This window comes from Raphanus sativus, chromosome 5 (genome assembly GCF_000801105.2).
Source record: "Raphanus sativus cultivar WK10039 chromosome 5, ASM80110v3, whole genome shotgun sequence".
Taxonomy (NCBI): domain Eukaryota; kingdom Viridiplantae; phylum Streptophyta; class Magnoliopsida; order Brassicales; family Brassicaceae; genus Raphanus; species Raphanus sativus.
Window position 1 is genome coordinate 21,525,145 of NC_079515.1, and position 20,755 is coordinate 21,545,899.

The 20,755-nt window shown below is 31.9% G+C and overlaps 3 protein-coding genes across 3 annotated transcripts; 1 reads left to right on the top strand and 2 right to left on the bottom strand.

Moving 5' to 3' along the window:
* Positions 1 to 14: 14 nt before the first annotated feature.
* Positions 15 to 3,418, bottom strand: LOC108857293 (ubiquitin-like modifier-activating enzyme 5). Its single transcript, XM_018631255.2, has 14 exons — positions 3,206 to 3,418; positions 2,825 to 2,893; positions 2,602 to 2,715; positions 2,380 to 2,508; positions 2,241 to 2,309; positions 1,869 to 2,021; positions 1,614 to 1,650; positions 1,427 to 1,509; positions 1,194 to 1,268; positions 989 to 1,063; positions 801 to 887; positions 591 to 709; positions 456 to 508; positions 15 to 351 (listed from the first exon to the last, which is right to left on the bottom strand). Exons 1-14 carry the CDS (start codon positions 3,284 to 3,286, stop codon positions 206 to 208), a joined length of 1,290 nt encoding a protein of 429 aa, XP_018486757.1. The 5' UTR covers positions 3,287 to 3,418; the 3' UTR covers positions 15 to 205.
* Positions 3,419 to 3,599: 181 nt separating this feature from the next.
* Positions 3,600 to 6,359, top strand: LOC108857416 (vacuole membrane protein KMS2). The gene is made up of 8 exons (XM_018631402.2): positions 3,600 to 3,874; positions 4,197 to 4,408; positions 4,629 to 4,707; positions 4,844 to 5,131; positions 5,225 to 5,373; positions 5,520 to 5,636; positions 5,728 to 5,907; positions 6,015 to 6,359. Exons 1-8 carry the CDS (start codon positions 3,826 to 3,828, stop codon positions 6,195 to 6,197), a joined length of 1,257 nt encoding a protein of 418 aa, XP_018486904.1. The 5' UTR covers positions 3,600 to 3,825; the 3' UTR covers positions 6,198 to 6,359.
* Positions 6,360 to 8,212: 1,853 nt separating this feature from the next.
* On the bottom strand, positions 8,213 to 11,467 carry LOC108857796 (phosphatidylinositol/phosphatidylcholine transfer protein SFH6). Its single transcript, XM_018631808.2, has 7 exons — positions 11,178 to 11,467; positions 10,947 to 11,064; positions 10,330 to 10,418; positions 10,200 to 10,246; positions 9,984 to 10,072; positions 9,236 to 9,369; positions 8,213 to 9,062 (listed from the first exon to the last, which is right to left on the bottom strand). Exons 1-7 carry the CDS (start codon positions 11,280 to 11,282, stop codon positions 8,397 to 8,399), a joined length of 1,248 nt encoding a protein of 415 aa, XP_018487310.1. The 5' UTR covers positions 11,283 to 11,467; the 3' UTR covers positions 8,213 to 8,396.
* Between the last annotated feature and the right edge of the window lie 9,288 nt (positions 11,468 to 20,755).

Consider the following 20,755-nt stretch of genomic DNA (forward strand, 5'->3'; position numbering starts at 1 on the left):
ATAAACTTCATCTGTGGTAGCCAATAGTAAAAAGGAGAAATCATCATTCAAAATAAGTTTATAGTTTATATGCCTAAGAGATCCAATTTATCAAACATCAAACACTCTTTACTTTGCTTTCACACAATTGCATTTGTCGCCTCTTTCAAGTTAAAAAAAAAAACTGCTAAGGAACTTTAGTCTGTCTGTTACCCCATAAAGACCTTCAAGCAGCATTAAGAGCTTCGAGCTGCTTTTTGAGATCTTCAAGGTCGTACTCTTCCTCCTCTGCCTCTCCAGACCCTATATCTACTGCCTTCTCATACTCATCTGCGACTGGAAGCTCCCTAGTAAGCCCTTCTGGCAATGTATCTATATAAACACCACAAAACCGATTTAGAGATTTATCAGAACAAGAAGAAGAAAACTTAAAAGTTTGATACAAATGGTACATAAGAGCCCCATGTTTAAACTACCTGAACTTGAGGAAGCTTTTGCGGTATCCTTCTCATTTTCATCGTCAACCACACTTACAAAAAAGACATGAGATACCACATCAGATCTCTCGTTGCATTTATGGCTGTTAACTAAATTTACTGAGTTGTTGTTACCTTATGTTCCACTCATTATCATCATGGAGTGGGCCATCATCAACGGCTGTTAACGCATCAGCTTCCGTCTTAGCTTTAGCAGCAGCGTCCCTTGCTGGTTTTGCAAGCAAGTATTCTTTCTGCATTTTTAGTTTTCCAATTTTTTTAACCTTACAACATAGAAACAAAGACGAGCTGAGAGGGTTATGTAGTTAATTTTACTCAAGTCACCTGCCGTTCCATACAAGCTGCGTTAGAGCATTGTGGATTTGGTCTCATTTGCATGGTTGGGAAAAAATCCTTCAGTGAATTGTAACCCTGTGGGGTCAAGTAGCAGAACCATAAAACAATTAAACTTCAAATGATTTTGTATAAACCATAATATATGTGGTCGTGGTATGCATGAGGGGAGCTTTTACCAAGTAGGGAGAAACTTCACCAAAATTTAGTAAGAACTTGAGAGAGTTTTGAACCAAAAGCCCCGCAACAACACCCTGAATTGACAATCAAGCAAGTCTTAAAGCATATACAAAAAGCTCTAAACAAAAGCACTGGCTGCTACATGATAACTAGTCAAGATATCAAAATGTTCTTCAACCGCACTGCAAGGTGATTGAAAATTACCATAGTAGTAGGCAGAGATGCAGCACAGACTCCTTCTCGCTTAAGTGTCCGTTCATCTATTCCAGATGCCACGACCTACCACAGAAGCAAATAAATTATTTAGAAGAGATGCAAGTGTAGAATTAAGAACAACACCCTACCAATATTCTACTTATAAGATTCCTCGAGCATTTATGCAGAGTAAGCTACGAGTTGTACAGTATGAGTGATGTAAGAAAGAAAAAATAACATACCAGAGGAGGTGCACAAGCAAAACAAGCAGTTTCTCCGGGTACCAGAAGCTGTATGTGACCTGAAACGGCATCTTCAGAGACACCTGCACAAAAATATCGTATTCTTTGTTAGCTCAAAGATAACATAATCCATTTGTGCATAAGAGCCACAGAGACATGCAATTATAAGCTTTTGCATACTATTTACCTGACTCCATCCATGTCTGACTTAGCTCATTGCATGCCTATACATCAAAGGATAAACTCTAATCAGAAGCTGATCTAGAACATTTGTCACATCTTTTCCACTCACAAAAACCAAAAGTTGTAACTGAATCATTATGTAAGTAACTAATCATCTACAATAAAAGATCGGAAAAGCTTGATGGAGAAGTAAAAACTATGTGGAAAATTTGTAACAAAAAGAAGGCCCTTTATGGAGAAAGAAAAAAAAGACACATACCTGGTTGACAGCCATCCTTGCTTCATAATTATCGACACAACTCAAGACAAGATCCACGCCACTGCCGGCCTTGGTAGGACAAAAAGACTTGTTCTTCAAGCTGGACGTGAAGGTTTCAAAGCCTTGCACTGTTGTTATGTTCATTGTGAAACTCTAGGAGAAAGATGGAAACGGCAGAAATTATGACATCTGTTAAGTGGGTTGAAAGTAAAAGTTGACAGTAGAAAAGAGCCAAAAAGAAGCGAAATCATACAAATCATAGACCTCCAACTTAATAAGTAGAGAATTCAAATAGAGCACACCTATTCAAACATTCATATACAAGCAAATATGATACAAACGACCTATAAACGGTATCTCAAAAACACCAACCTCAAGTACTACGTCAGGGTTTATTTCAGCAAGCGTCTGGACGGCAGCATCAGTCTTTGTCATACCAACCTAGAGTCACCATTAATCAGAGATCAGAATCACAGACTAAATTGCAAAATTAGAAGTGAAAAATGAGAACCTGATCAGGTCGGAAAAAGAGACGGTTCATGTTAGCAAGTTCGACAGTGTCATAGTCATACAACAAAAGGCGACCTATACCACATCTGGTCAGCATTTCAGCAGCAACGCTTCCAACACCACCAATTCCCTGTCAATGTATAAGTTGTTCAAATAACCATAGCTATCTATGGCAATGGCGAGAAAAACATGGAAATAAAGATTGAGAATGAATGATACATACAACAATGGCGACTGAAAACTCTCTGATTCTCTCATAGTTCTCAACAATACCCATCCGCTGAAGGGCCATAAGCCTACTGTAAGGATTACTATCTACCACTTCCGAACTTAACTCCTGCCATATAGAATTCCGTTGAGATCAGAACGTTTTGAATTTTGATTATATACAGTCAAACTTAAAACTAGAAGAATTTTAGAAGAATTATATAAAAGCAAGCAGAGACCTTCACTTTGGAACGCCGGTGAGGGTTACACTTAGACAGAGCCGCTAGATTCTCAACATGTGATCGCAGCTGCAGAGCCGGACCAAAAAAAAAAAGAAAAATGATGTTAAAACTCTAAAACACAAAGAACACACCACCAACAAAAGCTTTTCACATTTTGACAAGGAAAATCGAAATTCGCATTGAGATTGATTGCAATGCAATTAGGAGAATCCAGATCACAATACAAGGATAACTCTTAAAACACCAAAGAATGTGAAAAGGTTCAGTTTTTTTTTTAAGACAACGAAAGAAAAACATAATACATGACACACGTAAACACTAAAAAATAGACGAATCCACTAATAAAAACGAGATCTGAAGCAAAAAAAACCAAAACACCTTGTGGATCGGAGCGGAATCGGAGAGAGATTTCTCGAGGACATCGAGATCATCCAGCAATGCTTTCAATTCAACCTCCATGCCACCCACCTCTCTTAGGATGAAACAAATAGCACTGCGAAATCTGCGATGCTGGTTTGAGAAATCAAAGACAAACTCTAGAGGTGTTGTACAGAGGGTTTTTAATTTCTAAGACAAAAAAAACGTTATTACACTCGCAAAGGGAAAAACAAAAAAAAAATATAAAACTTGACCGAGAAAAGAGGCTTTTAAAAGTTGCAAATCCAAATGGGCCCTAAAGAAAGCCCATTATGTATTCCTATCGGCCGTTAAATTACCAATGTGAGGTTGAATTATCTTATTATATAAAAACTAAAACATGACGCCCAACAAAACTGGAACCTGAATATTTTTGGGTCGCACACACCGTAAACACAGGAGAAAGTAGGAATCGGAATAAAAGACGTAACTTTCACATCCACATCCAGATCCGACATTGATTTCCATTCAATTTCAAGCTCCCCCCCCCCCACTGCTCGTCTCCTCGGTCATAATTTCGTTGAATCATCATCATAGCCCGCCCAGAGTTTCAGTAGAACTCTACTTAAAAATTGCAAAAGATGGGTTCTTCTGGAAAACGTGCTTCTTCAACAAATCCTGCAATCTCAGGTGCCCTTCTTCCCTCTCCTTCCTAAAAGTTCGAAACTTTAGGTTAAAATTGCTACATTGAATCCGATTGATATGATTAGACAGCAGATCATGGGTTTTTTATTAATTGATTCATCATAGTGTTTGTCTGAACGATTGTAGCTCTTTTATTAACTAACCTAAAGCTTGAAACTTTACATTGGATCCCATTGATATGATTCATCGATTCTCTTACATGATTATCCGATTGATATGATTTAGACACAGATCATTGGTGTTTTGATTGATTCATTAGTTTTGAGTGTTTTTCTAATTAGGTGACTGTCTCTATTTTATTGGACAGGTTTGCGTGAGAAGCATCAACAGGATCTAGAGAAACTAACATTGACCTCGCAGCCTTTCAAGACGTTTAGATTGTTTGTGGCTGCTGTTTTTCTTTATCTTAGAAGATCTGCCTCCTACCTTCTTGCAAACGGTGGCTTGTTTATGCTCTTTGTTATCTTTTTTGCGGCACTTTCAGCTCTGCTTGTCACCCTCGATGGCCCACATGTCAAGGTAAAATTCTGTGTATAGCTTTCAGGTAAGGAAGTGATTATAAAAGGAAATAGAACTCTGCGTTGGAGTTAGTTAAGTCTACTGCTATTGAAACTTGGAACAACATATCAACATCCATAATGGATCTTAGCTGTTAGCTCATTGAGCTTCTTTATTTGAATTTTTACATTATTTAGATGAAACAAATGGTTATATCTCTTTTATTTTTCTCCACGTGCAGCACCTTGAAGAACTCTCTGAGTACGTTAGATTTGGGCTATGGTGGATTTTCTTAGGTGTTGCATCCTCTATTGGTCTTGGTAAGAATATGTTTTAACTCATTCGATATCAGTTTCTTATTTTTGGTGTTTGTATCGATCTTGATAGAAAGCTGTTTTTGTTTCACATGCATGAATGTTTTGATGGATACTAACATAATTTTTGATGAATTTTCAGGATCTGGTTTGCATACGTTTGTTCTTTATTTGGGTCCTCACATTGCATTGTTCACCATAAAAGCAATGACGTGCGGGCGTGTTGATTTAAAAACTGCAATATATGACACAATCCAGCTGAAGAGAAGCCCTTCCTGGCTTGACAAACCTTGCCACGAGTTTGGCTCCCCAGTTTTTTCTTCAGGAGTTCCGCTTAGCAGCATACTGCCTCAGATTCAGATTGAAGCCATCCTTTGGGGTTTAGGAACCGCGTTAGGAGAACTCCCTCCTTACTTTATCTCAAGGGCAGGTGAAAAACTCTAAAACTTACTTGGATGTTTGTTTCTTTATGTTTGTGCAATATAGCACCAAGATTGATTGCTAATACTCTGTCTCTGTGCAGCAAGTCTTTCCGGTGGAAAAATGGAAGAACTGGAAACATGTGGTGATGACGGTACTGGATTCATTGGTAGACGTGTAAATCAGATCAAAGGCTGGTTATTGTCGCACTCACAATACCTCAACTTCTTCACTATTCTGGTTCTTGCTTCGGTATGTTTTTGATATGCCTTCTGAACAACTCAATGCTTCTTGCATATTCTATTTATAGGAAATTATTGGTTAACCAGACGTCTACACTGAATTTTTTTTTTGAACACTGCTTATGATTCCCTTGTTGCAATATGCGTTACACGCAGGTACCTAACCCATTGTTTGACCTTGCTGGAATCATGTGTGGACAATTCGAGAAACCATTTTGGGAGTTTTTCCTTGCAACGTTGATTGGAAAGGCAATCATCAAAACGCATATACAGGTCTGTGAGCGTTTCCATTGTACTTTTTGTTTTTGTGGCACTCTCCTCCTTACACAGGGTTGATCTCAAACTCTTGTGGTTTTTTTTGCAGACGGTCTTCATTATATGTGTCTGTAACAATCAGCTTCTTGACTGGGTAGAGAACGAGCTGATATATATATTGAGCTTTGTGCCTGGTCTTGCTACTGCTTTGCCTGCGCTCGCAGCGAAACTCCGCTTAATGAAAGAGAAGTACTTGGTTGCTTCACCTCCAGTGACTTCTGATATCAATGTAAGAGATTCTTGTTTTTCTCTTGGCTTTTAAGCAGTTACCGTTTATTGCATTGTTGTTCTGTGTTTTGAGGTGTTTATTAGATGATTGTTGTGTTTGGTTCTCAGGTAAAGAAATGGGATCTTTCATTTGCATCGGTGTGGAATGGAGTCGTGTGGCTGATGCTTTTGAATTTCTTCTGCCAGATTGTGACTGCAACTGCGCAGAGATACCTCAAGAAGCAACAAGAAAAAGAATTAGATGCCTTGACCAAGAAGAAGTCGCCGCCAGTCTCAAAGAAATCTAATTAGTCCAAGAAGTTCATTGTTAATTTCTAACTTTTGTTTTTTTCTTTTTTCTACAGAAACCATATAAGCTTGTGCTGCTTTTTTCATCTTAGAACCAAAGAAAAAAAAAAAAATATGTGTCCTGAGAAGAAAACATAGAAGAGAAAAGTTGAGACTTTAAAAATAGTTCTAACTGTGGATTGTTTCATGATAGAATCGCTTTTATCATTATTTTTTTTTTGGTAGGTTCGCTTTTATCATTATTATTTCAACTATTTTTATCAAGAGATTTGGTTTCCGTTGAATATAAATTAATTATGTTCATAGTCTCTTCAACATAAGATTATTATTTTGTTGTTGAGGAATAAATTGATCAACAAAAAGCTCTAAGATTAAAATGCATATATGTTAAATCATGAAGAAACTTTCGGGTACGGTCGCTAATCCATATAATGCTCCCAATATTACTTGGATTTCAGTTTCTATTTAATTCGGAATAAGGAGTGTTTGTTAGTCTTTTTCTAGCAGACAAAGTTACTGAAAAGTAATCATCATTTAACCAATGATGATATATAATGGTAATAACAAAAAAAAAGACTAACAAAATTAATGAGTTTGTCCTCAAGCTAAATCAATTTACTTCAAAGATATAGTTTCGTTTAAAAGAAGAAATCAATTTTAGGAAAATACTACATAAAGTAACAAACGAAAGGGACAAATGAGAACTCATTACTGCAGAAATCGACAAAGAATAAAAGTCGAGAGAGTAACAAAAAGAAACTGTTCATCTGTCTTTAGGTTATTTTCCCCATGCGAAGAAGACACACATATCAACAGTTAAACAAATAGAAAATGACCCCGAGAATTATGCAAGTAAAGGCCATTACAATTTAACTTTCTGAAAAATAAATATACTTGGATAAAAAATACATATGCATAATTCCAAAAAGAAAATGCTTAACCCAGGTTACGTCATATCGCTTCACAAATGTGATTCTCTATAAACCTTGATGCAATGAAGCCAATTGCTCCAAGACATAATACGCATTTCTCTATGAAGATATAAAAGTATTTTCTTGCTAAGATTAATAGTCAATTTTGCTTACAATAGTACACTATTATAATAGAAGCAACACCCATGCATATAAACACAACTACTACAAAACAGAAGGAAGTCCACATTGACCTTTCCAATCAATTATAGCTAGTATTCATTTGCTCATTTGACACATACTCCTAACAAATATCGAAACTAGTTGTATAAAGTAATGTCACTCTTAATTTATATGACATTTAAGTATGTATTTCATTTTTCGTTAAACTTAAATGGTTTTGACATAGAAACAAAGTTTATTTTGTGGTAAAAATGTTAAGTATTATTACCAGTTTTCACATTTTTGACAGAAGGTAACAAAGTAACTAGTAGCAGATTAGAATCTAACTAAACAACAACAACAAAACTAATCCAGCAAAGATACAAAGTAACAATTCCTAAGCGTTTATGTGTACATATGCGTAGCTCAAAGCTTTCTTACAAAGTCTTTCTCCATTGGGACTGATTCTGAGAAAATAACAAAGGTGAGTGGACGATTTAATGTCTCTTTATTTCCAGTTTTTTTACTACTATAAGATTATTTGTTTTCTCATTCTTTGTAGTGCTGTCAATTGTTTTGTCAACGGTTTGCTTTTTATTTTATTTATGATTAGGAAATAATGGGGTCACATGCAGGTACTTGTATCTCCTCTAACAAATAAAGAAACAACGGCAACATCGCATTTTCTCATTTGAATTTCCCCAAAAGAGCCATTCTCCGTCACGACCACGTTGTCTTTTCTTCAAAACGAAGACTTTTTTGCATGCTTATCCCGAAATGTGGCCATGGTAATTATTAACTATAATCACGTATTGAAAAAGCTACTAAAGTGTTAAAATTCAAATCATAAACTTATACAACGCATTCAAAGTTCAAAAATAATGGGAACTTTTACCAAAAATAAATAATCGGAACAATTTAGATAGTTGTAGAAATCAAACCAGTAAAAAAGTTGCTGAATAAATAAACAATTGATCAAAATTATTAGAAATACATCTTGACGAACTAAAACATACATATGATAGAAACAACAATAATGGATAACTTTTATAATAAAAATGGCCACAAAATGGTAACAAAAGTTATATACTACTACGTACTTCTTTAACTTGGTCGATAGCTTCATGAGTTAGAACCTTTGAGATAAAGACACGTGGCGACGTCTGATCTGGCTAGAAACAATAGAGACAAGACCACCGAGTGGGGGCCGCATCTTTGACCTATAAGTCAACTCATCGTACGGTCTACGATAGAACTTGAGGAAAGGGACGAACGAATCTCGCGGCTTCTCAGTTTTACTAACATGCGACTCTCGCCGGAAAAACACCGCCGGAGACTGGAAGAAGGACGGGCGAGGTATCCGCGGGTCACGGAGGGTTCGGTTGGAGTGACGGTCCGTCGTCCTAGCTGGCATCGGCGTGGAGGCGAAAAAGCTTCTCCTAGGTCCATCGATAGGCTCGCGCCTAGCCGCGGGTGACGCGAAGGAGAAAGAACGCGCGTTTAGCGGTGAGATGTACGCGCTCGTGTGTCCGAGTTTAGACGAGGACGTGTCGGTGAGCGTGAGGCACCATGGTTTGACTGTGTCGAGACCGTCGCGGGACACGGTGAAGGCGAACCTAGAGGATGCGGAGGAGCTGATCTTGTCCGTTGGTTTTGTTGGTGACTTGTCGAAACGGAGGGAGGAGACTCGTGATGGGTAAGACGAAGAGAAGTCGTCGTAGTCAAACGAGTCTTGGAAGTCTAGCATCGATACAATCGTCGTGGTCGGTGACAGATCCACGAATGCACGAACACCCTACACGTGAGCGCAGAGGATCAGTATTACTGACTTTTAACTTAAAAGTCTCGATGCTACGTACTTACGTTACTTTAGATAGGTGAACTAACACTTTGACTTATGCTAAGTATATTCAAATTTTCAAAAATTTAGATGTGTAGCTAAGTTAACCATTATGTCAAATTAATTACCTTCCAAAGGTAGGAGAAAAGAGAAGGAGGGTCGATGACGAAAGTTTTGTAAAGACGACAAGGATAATACTCTGCAATTATTCTTAGTGTAGTCACAAGTATGTTCATGAAGGCTGATGCTGATTTGAATAAGCCTGCAATTTCAAAATGTTGAAGAAATATTAGCTAATCATTTTAAAAGATGGCTATAAATATGAACACAAGTGTAGAAAGTTTGTTCAATATTTGATAAAATCTTAAATTAAAAAGTAACAATGATAATAAAAATGGATGGTGTACTATGGGAGTTGCAGAGGATCAGAAGAGGAACATTTAATGAAAAGCTAAAGAGTACTATTCAGAGTTGTGAAGTACTGCAGCTACCGTAGAAGCTTAACATAACTTAATGCCAATAATTGAGACTGTGATTCGTGTGGCCGTGACTAAACAGGGACACTACGGACATTTTCATATCGTTATCTCTCCTACTTTCCTGCCGGAGTTCCGACATGTTCCGGTCCCCAATTTTTACAAAACCTCTTTTGGTTAAAAATAGACATTTGTATTTCATATTCACTCACCGTGACAATATTATCATTGAGGATAAAAGACAACCAAAATAGTTACTTATACTTTTTTAAAAAAATATTCAATTTTTCTCCTTTATCTCCCTATTTAGAAACCTTGTTTTCCTTTTCTTTTTGAACGACGAAACCTTGTTTTCCTAAATAATAAATTTTCTACGACAAAAGATAGATATCAAACTTACTAGCATCAAAAAGGATGACCAATTCTTCGACGTTCCTGGACATGGTTGAGATTGCCACCTCCAACGTAAAGACCACCAAACGAGTCAACCTATTTAATAAATATATATATACAGCAATACAGATTAATTTTGAGAATTTCTTATATTTGATTTTTGATTTTTTTTTTATATTTGATGTTTGATGTTTTAATTTGTATATGTGTACTTTATACTTACTGTTTCTGCGTATGTAACTTCTGATAATCTTGCTTAATGCGGAAAACCTAAGAGAAAACAAATTATTAATTTAGGTTTTTGGTAATAAATAACAAACAAAATCATTAAAAGGTGAGAAACATTAAGTTACCAAAACGGGTCTACACTCGTCGTCAAGACCGGCGACATAGGCAAGACCTTCAGCTAGCTCCGCCGTGAACTCGTCGGCAATCAAGCTCTCTGTAATAGTATAATATTGATTGATTATATAATAAATTTTAAAAGAAAAAGGTAAAACAGAATCTTGAAAAATCAAATAGAAGAGGTTAAAATAAGTGGGTGTCATAATGAGTGGATATTCACTTTAACGCTCGATGTTCAAACATGGGACACATCAAAACCCGAGAAAAAGTAACGAAACGTCCGTTCTAATTACGCAAAAGAAATACAAATATCAAAACTATAGCCACTAACAAATCTATCATCTATCTATACACTACACCATGCTTACTTTACGTTTATGTGTTTCTATCCATTGTTTTTTTTTCAATTCTGACCGTTTAATAAATAAAGCTTTGGACCTCTGAAAATGTAACGTACGCGTGTTAGTACACGAATAAAAATATATACGTGTATTTAAATATATTAACATACGTAGAAGAACATCAGGAATAGGAAAAAAAACATACAAAATATATTCATATATTTATAAAGACTGCAAATATACGTGCATAAATACATACGAACATGTTAAGAGAGAGAATATACCGATGCCAAGAGAAGTTCTCCATGAAAGGCAAGACCTTAACTGTTTAGCTGCTCTCTTCACATTGTCTCCTTTTGTTCTCAAGAATCTACTGACACAAGCTCTGTTACAGAACTTCTCCTGCAATATTTTCAACCCCACAAAAACAAAAACAAAACTCATAAACAATAAAATTAAAACTAGTAGCTAGATTAGTGAAGAGATTAGTGGACTAATGAATTTAGTAAACAAACCTGTTTAAGAGTGAGAGGAGAATGTTTACGAAGGAGATGAAGAACAGCTTCAACTTTGTTGTCGCTCTCTACTGTTGAATGATCCTTCTGCTCTTTCTTCCCCATTTTCTCGAGATATTAACCCCCAAAGATATCTTATTCCTTCTTCCTTATCTGTGAAAGAGACTGATAAATTAGCCCGTTGCAACAAATATTCCAAGCTTGTTCTTCAAGCTAGAGAGAGAGTGTGTGTGGGAAAAAGAGATTTTGAAAATATGGAAGTGTGATAGAATGGTGAGAGAGAGAAAGAGATTCCCTTGTTGTATATATCTTGGTGATTGAGGTTAACGGCAGCTGACGCCGTTAAAAGTACTCTAGCACAATGTCATGGTCATGTCTTGAATATTTTATTGATATATTAATCTAATTAGCAATTTTTTTCTCCTCAAATGTTGTTTTGTTAACAAGCAAAAACAAAAGTGAATAGACTTAACATGATATTACTCAGAGCCCTTTAATTATTTTATTTGAAAACATAGAATCATTTTTTTTACATGATATAAAGGGAGTAAGAAAATATCAATGTTTTAAAAGGATAGAAGGTGGAAAAGGAGTTCAAACGGCCTGGAAGAGTTTATAACAGCTGCTTGCCCGTTGGAACAGGCATTTTTACAAGGATTCGACTTTACTTTTTAAAATCGTTGAACTTTCAATAGTAGTAGTTTCTAAAAGCAATAACATTTGATCACATCAATCTCTCCTTTTCCCTTTGAAATGGATGAATCTTGTTGTTAGCACAACAAATATATTCTTCTTTTTGTTGACGTCTGTCTACTACAACAAACATATTCTTCTTTTCCCACGTATATTCTATATAGTATACTACGAGTCTAGAACCAACGTATTATTGTTGGGGTTTTAAACCAGATACTAGATTTTGACCCGCACGCCCGTGCGGGTGTATATTTTTTATAAAATATGTTGTTTTTCATGTCAATATTAGAGTTGAGCAAAAATCTGAATCTAAAAAATAAACCGATCTCGATCCAAAAGAAGTATAAAACCCGAACCGAATTTGATTAAATATCAAAATTTTGGTATTTAGATAACTTAAAACGAATTCATTCCTAACCGAAGTATTTCAGATAGCTGAATGTATTCGAAATAGATTTATATACTTATATATATTTTTGACTTAATGTATATAAAACATACAAAATATATATATGGTACTTATAAGTTGGTTGAAATAGTTGAAAATATATATAAATATCTAAAATAGTTAAAGTATACTCAAATCACTAAAAATACTTAACATAACTATTGATTCTCTATCCAAATATTTAAATCAAAACAATTTATATGTTGAGTTCGAGTATTCTAATATGTTATTGAAATGTATAAGTACTATATTATTTTGTTTAAATATTTTGAAAAATTTAAAGTATATAATGAATTTAAATGGGTTATCCGAATCTGAACAAATCCGCAAAGATGTGAATTCGCATCCGAATCAAAATTTTAGAAATATCCGAATGTGACTGAAATCTTTGATCCCGAAAATCTAAAACCCAAACAGACCTAAATCGAACCTGAATACCCACCCCTAATTCACAATCTATTTTTTTCCTTTAAAACACACCAAACATATAATTAATAGTATTTTATATGTACTATCATATAAATAATCACATATATTATATTTTCAATAATCACATATATTGAAAACATTTTTTTGATAATGGTTGTTGGAAAATATTTTAGTAAAAATAATTTTGAATATATATATATATATATATATTTTAAATCAATTTTTGATATAAATCAACTTTAAATTTTTATTTTTATTTGAAATATGTACATAAAGTTTAAATTTGGTTTTATGATTATCTTAGACAAATGATACTTTTAGATTATTAGATAAGCTCATTTTCATATATTTTAAAATTGACACAAATATATAGTTTCTCATAATATAAAAGATTTCCAATTTTTCTTAATAACATAAATTCATTCTTTTTTAATAGAATGCTATCTATATTTCCAAACAATATTATATTTTTTATATCGCTATTCATGTTTCCAAATAAACCTATTTTTAAATTGATATTCATGTTTTCAAAAAAACCTATGTTTTTTAAATTGATATCCAAGTTTCCAAACAAACATCTTATTAAAAATTGTTATTTATGTTTCTAATTTATACTTCAATTTTAATAATATAAATTAATAATAGTGAATTCCTATATATTGTTATGAAATCACCGTTTATAATAAAAACTATAGATGCAGTGGAATCAGCCAATCAGGTCATAAATAGACTACAATTTAATCAATGATTTATTTATGCATGTAACAAAAATACGTTGTGATTTAATATTAGCAAAATGATTTTCTATTTTTTTAGTTATTGTCAGATATTGTGCATATCTATTGAGATTTTGTTTTGAAATTTAAGGTAACTAACATCTAAAAAGATATTCCATTAATTACACTTAATTTTCGATTTTATTAAAAAATATTTAGTATCAATGGCACAAGTTGGTAAATATTAAGAAAAATTAAGGGTGAATTTTTATTTGTACTTCAATTTTAATAAAATAGATATTTATATCAGATTGAACTAGCTAACTTGTCTCGCATGGACATATAAACAAAACTTGACAATTGTTTATTTCATTGGTTGTGAAACGATAACATCGTATCGTATCTTAAATCAACATGTTACTTTGCTTCAGACACAAGCTATTTCTTATGAAAGTATCCTTTACATCAAAATAACATTATATGGATGAAGACGGTAAAAGCTAACGAACGGGAAGGAATCTACAAATATTAAAACCATTTTTTACCAAGAAAAATATTAACACCATTTTTACCAAAAAATATTAAAACCATTTTTTTACCAAAAAATTATTAAAACCATTTTTTACCAAGAAAAATATTAACACCATTTTACCAGAAAAAAAATATATTAATGCCATAGTCTTGATATATATACACTGATGATATACGTAGTACTGTAGTACATGTGAAGATATACATATATCACATACTTTTAAGGAGGAAACAAGAAAGGGTCAACTCCATAGGTTGACTGGCAGATGTATCTCGTGCTATGAATCGGATTTAATTCACAGCACTTTTGTCCCCGGCGTAGTAAATACGCATATTTAACATTACAATTTACTTTTAATTTCAGTTTATTAATCTTCAAAGAAATTAAATGCAATCACTTTGTCACTCCTAAAGAAACAACAAAAACGACAAAAAAATCAAAAGAGCAAACATCGGACCAAATAAAGTAAAATAAAGTCAATTAATATCGGTTGTGATATTTCAAGCGTCCTGCAAAAGTATTAAGAAAATACTAGATTTTGACACGTCCTTAAAAAGAGCGAGTATATTTTTTGTTGAAAAATTATTCTACGTAATAAAAATATGATAAATTATATATTTTAACTTTTTATGAAATTTATCTTAAATTTACTGATATGATTTATTTTTGTTAATTTTAATATGACTAAATTTTAGAAGACTTTAAATAATTCTAACCTGTAATATGATTTTATTTATTTAAATTGAAGTTAAAATTATTTTACACTGATTTTTTTAATTTAAATAAAATATTTTCTATCTTCAACACTCTTGTATTGAAAATTTATTTGTGTATTTGAAAACATTTTCTATAATTTTATTAAATTTAGTTTATATGATTTAGTTTTTTATTTTAAATGAAACTATTTTTTAAGAAGTTGAAATAATTCAGACCCGTATTAAGATTTTGTTGATTTAATCATTTATTATTTCAACTTGATTTTATTTTGAAGTTTCATTTAATAAATGTTTTAAAATAATTAATAATGTGAAAGATTTTTTAGAAAGATATGGTGTAAACATTTAGGAAACAAAATTTTCAGAAAGGATAAGAACTGAATATATTAAATACTCTTTAATGTAATTGCAAAATAATGACTTTTGATTGGTTGCAAATAATGATGAAAAAAGTACATACAATTTTTATAATTACTTAGAAATTTCAAAGGTAGATTCATAAATAGTCATCTGCTTTAGTTGTATAAATATTTTTGATCAATTTGAAAAAAATATAAGATTTTGTAAGATACTGCCATTTTATTTTCATAATATTCCTTTTAATCCTAAGAGATCTTCTAACAACCTAGATCAATTAAGATTTTTATTATTAAATATTTTATTCAAACATATATGGTATACCAAATTTAATATGATATGCCTTCAGATAAAATAACTCTATAGTATGGTCGTGGTCGTGTAATAGTAATAATATTTTGTCCCATCATCAAAACTTTTTTTTTTCTTTTACAACGCAAAACTTTCTTATATGACATTTTGAATAATTACTAATAACATTTTAATGTTGCAGCTCTAAAATCAGTTGTTCATGTTTTTTATTTGCAGGTGGAAGAAAAGAGCAATGCTTGATTTGCATATACCTGTTCGATGGACTCTAGCATAAAGACTTGAATTGAAGTGGATATGTCAATTTTATTTAATAAAGGGGAAAATAGTGTATGATCATATTTGGAATCGTAAACCTTAATTTAATAGTGATTCAAAATATGAATCCTAGATATCATGCATTTATTAGGATATTTTATGAAAATAATGGTGTCCACAAAAATAGGATAAAAAACAATAGGATATAGAAGAAAAAACGACATATTAATAATTTAGATATATTTAGTTAAATTTGTTAGATCAAAATGAATATGTCCAAACAACTTGCATAAGTAGATTTTTCAAGACTGCTTCCCTTTTAATAGTATTGATATTAAAATATTAATCTATTGATATTTTATTTGAAATTAACTAGTGATATACAATTATCTATTGTTTTCATCAAGCGAATCTAAAAATTATACTTCAAGTCTATACTTGAGAAATGATTATAACATGTTTTTGTAAATTCTGTTTTAATATATAAGCTTAAAATATAGTCCAACTTGTATAATAAAACGTTCGAGCTTATCTGATCTCGTAATAACTCTGCTTTCATAATGTATAGATTATCATTTGATTCTATCGATCTATTGTTTTCTCCACCAAATATAGTTTGAAGTCTGGTGGTTTTCTTATAAAATTGGAATAAGAGACTCTTGTAAAATGATACTAATAAAGAGATCATTGAAAATTGAGACCAATAACTATCTTGTGAAATTGTGATAGCACGGCATGGACAATCTTTACACATGGTTATTAAATAAAATATCGTACAATTCACTACGGTCCAAGTTATAAAATTAAAGTTTGGTGATATTTGATAAGAATATTTTCTCAAAAAAGATAAGTATTTGATAAGAATACAAAGGTTCATCAGTAGGAAGTGGAAACGACAGTTTAAAAGTCTATGTCTTTGACAGCCAACAGCACCAAATCAAATATTCGTATCAGCAAAGGTGTACCTTCAAGAAGAATATAGTGGCATTCGCTTCTGTTTAGTTTTGTATTTTATTCATATTGGCCATAAAAATTCATATGCATAATCCTTGGTTCATTTGATTGTCCTTATCCATACCATTTCAAACTTCACTAACCAAATATGAAAAGATTAACCAAATAGAGATAGCCTAATGGTAAATACCAACTTAGACACGCGTAAACAATCTCTTGTTTGTTTTTATTTATGCTGGCAACAAAGTTTCAGTATGGATTTTTGGTTCAAACCATTTACATGATAATCTAGTAACAAACGATTTGATTGTCTCTCTCACATTAGTCAAAACTCAAAAGTCATTCTGAATATGTATTAGTTAGTGTGATAATCAATAACTATGTATCATTAGAGGTTGATTGTTTGTAGTTTTTTGGATTAGTTTTTGGTTTTTGTTTTTCTAAAATCTATTTTTCATCCAATCAAGATTTTTTAAGAAATGAATTCCCTAAATTATAGGAAAACTATTTTTTTCAAATAACTGTTTTCTTAACATAAAAACCAAAAACAAGTTTTCATGAGTTTTTCACTACTTATGATGGTTTCAGTTTTTTTTCTTTTCCTATATTACCCATTAATATAGGAAAAATAAATTTAAATGCTAATTACTATAAAATAAGGTTTTGTAAAATTCAAATCTGTGTTTTATTGTGACAGTGCGTAAATAAACTCATATACAATTTTAAACTTATCAATAAAATAAATTTAATAATTCAAAGTTAACTATTAAAATAATACGTAAATATTAGTTTTAATAAAAAATATTATTTAGAAAAAATAATTTTCATCATTTTACTATTTCATGCCTATAAAATATAACCAATATAATACTTAGTATATAAGAACATTTTTAAAAAAACTTGTCAATAAAATAAAACTAATTATTAAAACTAGTTTTATGTAAAGTTAAGTCAAGTTCTTAAAAATAATAGACAACTAGTCAAAAATTTAGAGAAAAAAATATACAGAAAATTTAAAATTAAATTAAAAACAAATATCAGAAACTAAAACCTAAAATCTAAAATCACCATTTATACTTTTGAAAAAACTAAAAACTACTACAAGATCAAAAAAAAAAACTTAAATCCAAAAACTAGAAATTATAAAAAAAAAATAAAAACCAAAATCCAAAATCTAAGTAAATAATCATCACTTAAGTATTTTTTTCAACGAAACAGACCGAATTATCCAATAAAGAATAAAAAGAGAATTATAATATAAATGATGAAAAATTAGAAATTAAGTAAAATATTATCCTAATGATGGAGATCATCCAATTCAACAAAATCGTGTCACACCCAAATAGCAAAATGTCAAATTCTTCACATCCTCGACATTTTAAAAAATGTTCTTTCCTCTTCAAGATAATAGATGCATATTTGTTTTATAAACTAAATATTTTCTTTATAATATATTCTTTCAAAAACAAATGTCCCAATTTTTCTTAACAGAAAATAAAAAAGATAGAAGTCTTACTTTTGATCAAAACTAATAACTTCATCTTGGAAATCAATAAGAAAACAGAGGCATGTACAGAGATGAAAAGCTGGAGGAAAAGAAGAGGAAGCCCGTGAACAAATAATTGAATGGAATATCAAAATATATGTTAGATGAAAATAAAACCATACTTAAATCAAATAAAGTACATACATATTTTTTCAAAAAAATAAAAAGTACATATTTAATTATTCATGAGTGATCCATTTACTTTTATATCTTTTGTTTGTATTTACCCATATTATGGAAGAGCGGATTATAAATAAAATATAATCTGCATGGGAGGAGGAAGTTATTTATTATACAATGCGACGACTTTGAGTTAGTTTCAAACTTTTCATTATCAATCGCATGAAAAGTCACATGATTATGTTTGTATGTTCATTTATAACACACTTATTGCATTTAAGTAGTATTATTAAGTGTGGTTATCTTTTAATGACGATTGTAAATAACCTTTAATTCAAATAAATCTGTATGCATTGTTGACCAAACTCTTTTAATCATGAACTGTTTTCTTTAAGTTTTTTTTATGACCATGATATCCGGATGTTCTTGAAACAGATTTAAATATCACCTGATAAACCGTCCATCGGAGTTAAGCTGGAAAGTCAGCCAAATGTATCCATAAAATTGTTTTTCATCCCATTTTAATCGATGTTGACGGGATTCAAACCTAAATGACAGAATTTATAACTGTAAATCATTTATCACTAGATCACGAACACCCGGTTCTTTAAATTTATTTAATGATAATTCTTTTAATGTTATTTTGATAGTATTTTTTGAAATTTAATTATTTTAAATTATGACTTATCAATAAATAGGCAAAACGAGACCATTCTCTTCTTAAACTGAAAATTTGAATTTCACCTCAGTTAAAAGTACAAACAATCAACTATGTACGACTAGTTCTGAATTACAATCTTAACCTGTTCAAATGGGAATTAATTATAGATTTTGAACAGTGGTGGCATTATTATTACAGTAATAATTGACTTAGCCACTTTTGGAAATATTATAATTAAGTTGGTCTGACGCATTATGTCAACAACAACTCACGTGACCCCCTCGAGACTCTTACTTCTTTCTTCTCATTCTCAAAACATTTCTTTCATATGTTACCAAACTTTTTTTTTTTGATAAACATATGTTACCAAACTTCCTACAAACTCGATTTTATCTTCTCCTTTCTGTTGGGTTCTAATCTCTAATTTCAAATTTTGAAATCCAGCAGTGACAAGAAGCAATGATACTTTCACTGAGTTAGTGGCGTTTGATAACCATTTGATTTTTTTTCCGCATCATTTCACATTTTACATATCTTTGACTGATCAAACAATGTATTACAGATGAATCAAGTGTTCTGCCTTCTCTGATAGCCAATACATAGTTCCTCCTTTACGGCTTTACGCGTTCGGAAAGGTAGTCGACGTAAATTCAGTCACATATTAATCGTTTAGTTGAATATTTTTGCATAATTTGATTATGGATAATTAATATGTTCCGGAAAAGGATTATAATTGGTTCTCTCTTCTTCCATACGCGTTCGGAAAAGATAGTCAACACAAATTCAGTCACATACTAATCATCTAGTTGAACATTTTTGCTTAATTTGATTATGAATAATTAATATATGCCGAAAAAGGATTACAAAACGTTGATTTTTTTCCCTTCGAAAAATGACAATGACCAGTTCTACAATTAATTATTCATCATAAGCATATATATATATTGGAGAAGGTAAATGTTGGGATTGATTTATTAATATGACACGAACATACATAGCATGTATATAATGTTTAAAACATAGCAGGTATGAAAAAACAATAAAATGAAGGTGATTATGTAAAATGAGACATAATAATTACGTTGGCCCGTGGACATTTTAATTTTGTTAAAACACATAAGCATAAACCACAGCCTATTTTCCCAATAGAAATAAACAATTTTGGGCTTCATTTGTATATTCCGTTGGCCCATGAATATTTCAGTTTTTCAATGTAAATTCTTTGTAGTTAGATCAGTTTCCTCACCAGAGGAGGCTTATTTGATCAAATCCCAAACTACATGGTGCATTTAGATAAATTACTATAAATATCATTCAGCTTCATTTATCAACTGCCAAAAGATGAAAACAAAAGAGGAAGAATGTTACTTCTCCAGCTACGCTCTTTTGCCCTCTCCAGTTGCTCAAATAATCACGAATCCAATCCTTGGCAGCATCAGAATTCTTGTAAACTTGGCACTGTCTTTAGTGAATACCTCATCGTTTTCATAGCCTCTGCTGCAGATTTCAAGTAAGCTCTGGGTAGCTCTTTGGTCTTTGCTAGGCGTTGTTCTCTCGTTAGGATCAAACAAAGGCATTAACAACTCATTCTTCTCTGCGTCATCCTTCTCTTCTACATATTATCAAGAAAACTCAAATGTGGCCAAGAACAAAGCACAAACACAATCAAGAATGCACGACGAGCAAAGCCATGAGAAGATCTCTCTTGATGCTCTTCGTCTGTTTAATTGCAACTTTCAAACAGTTTGAGGACAGAGCTTTTGTGAAAGTGAAATGCATTCAAATTGATTCGTTCAGGAGACTTGATTGATAAAGAAGTTAAGATGATAAAAGAAAATG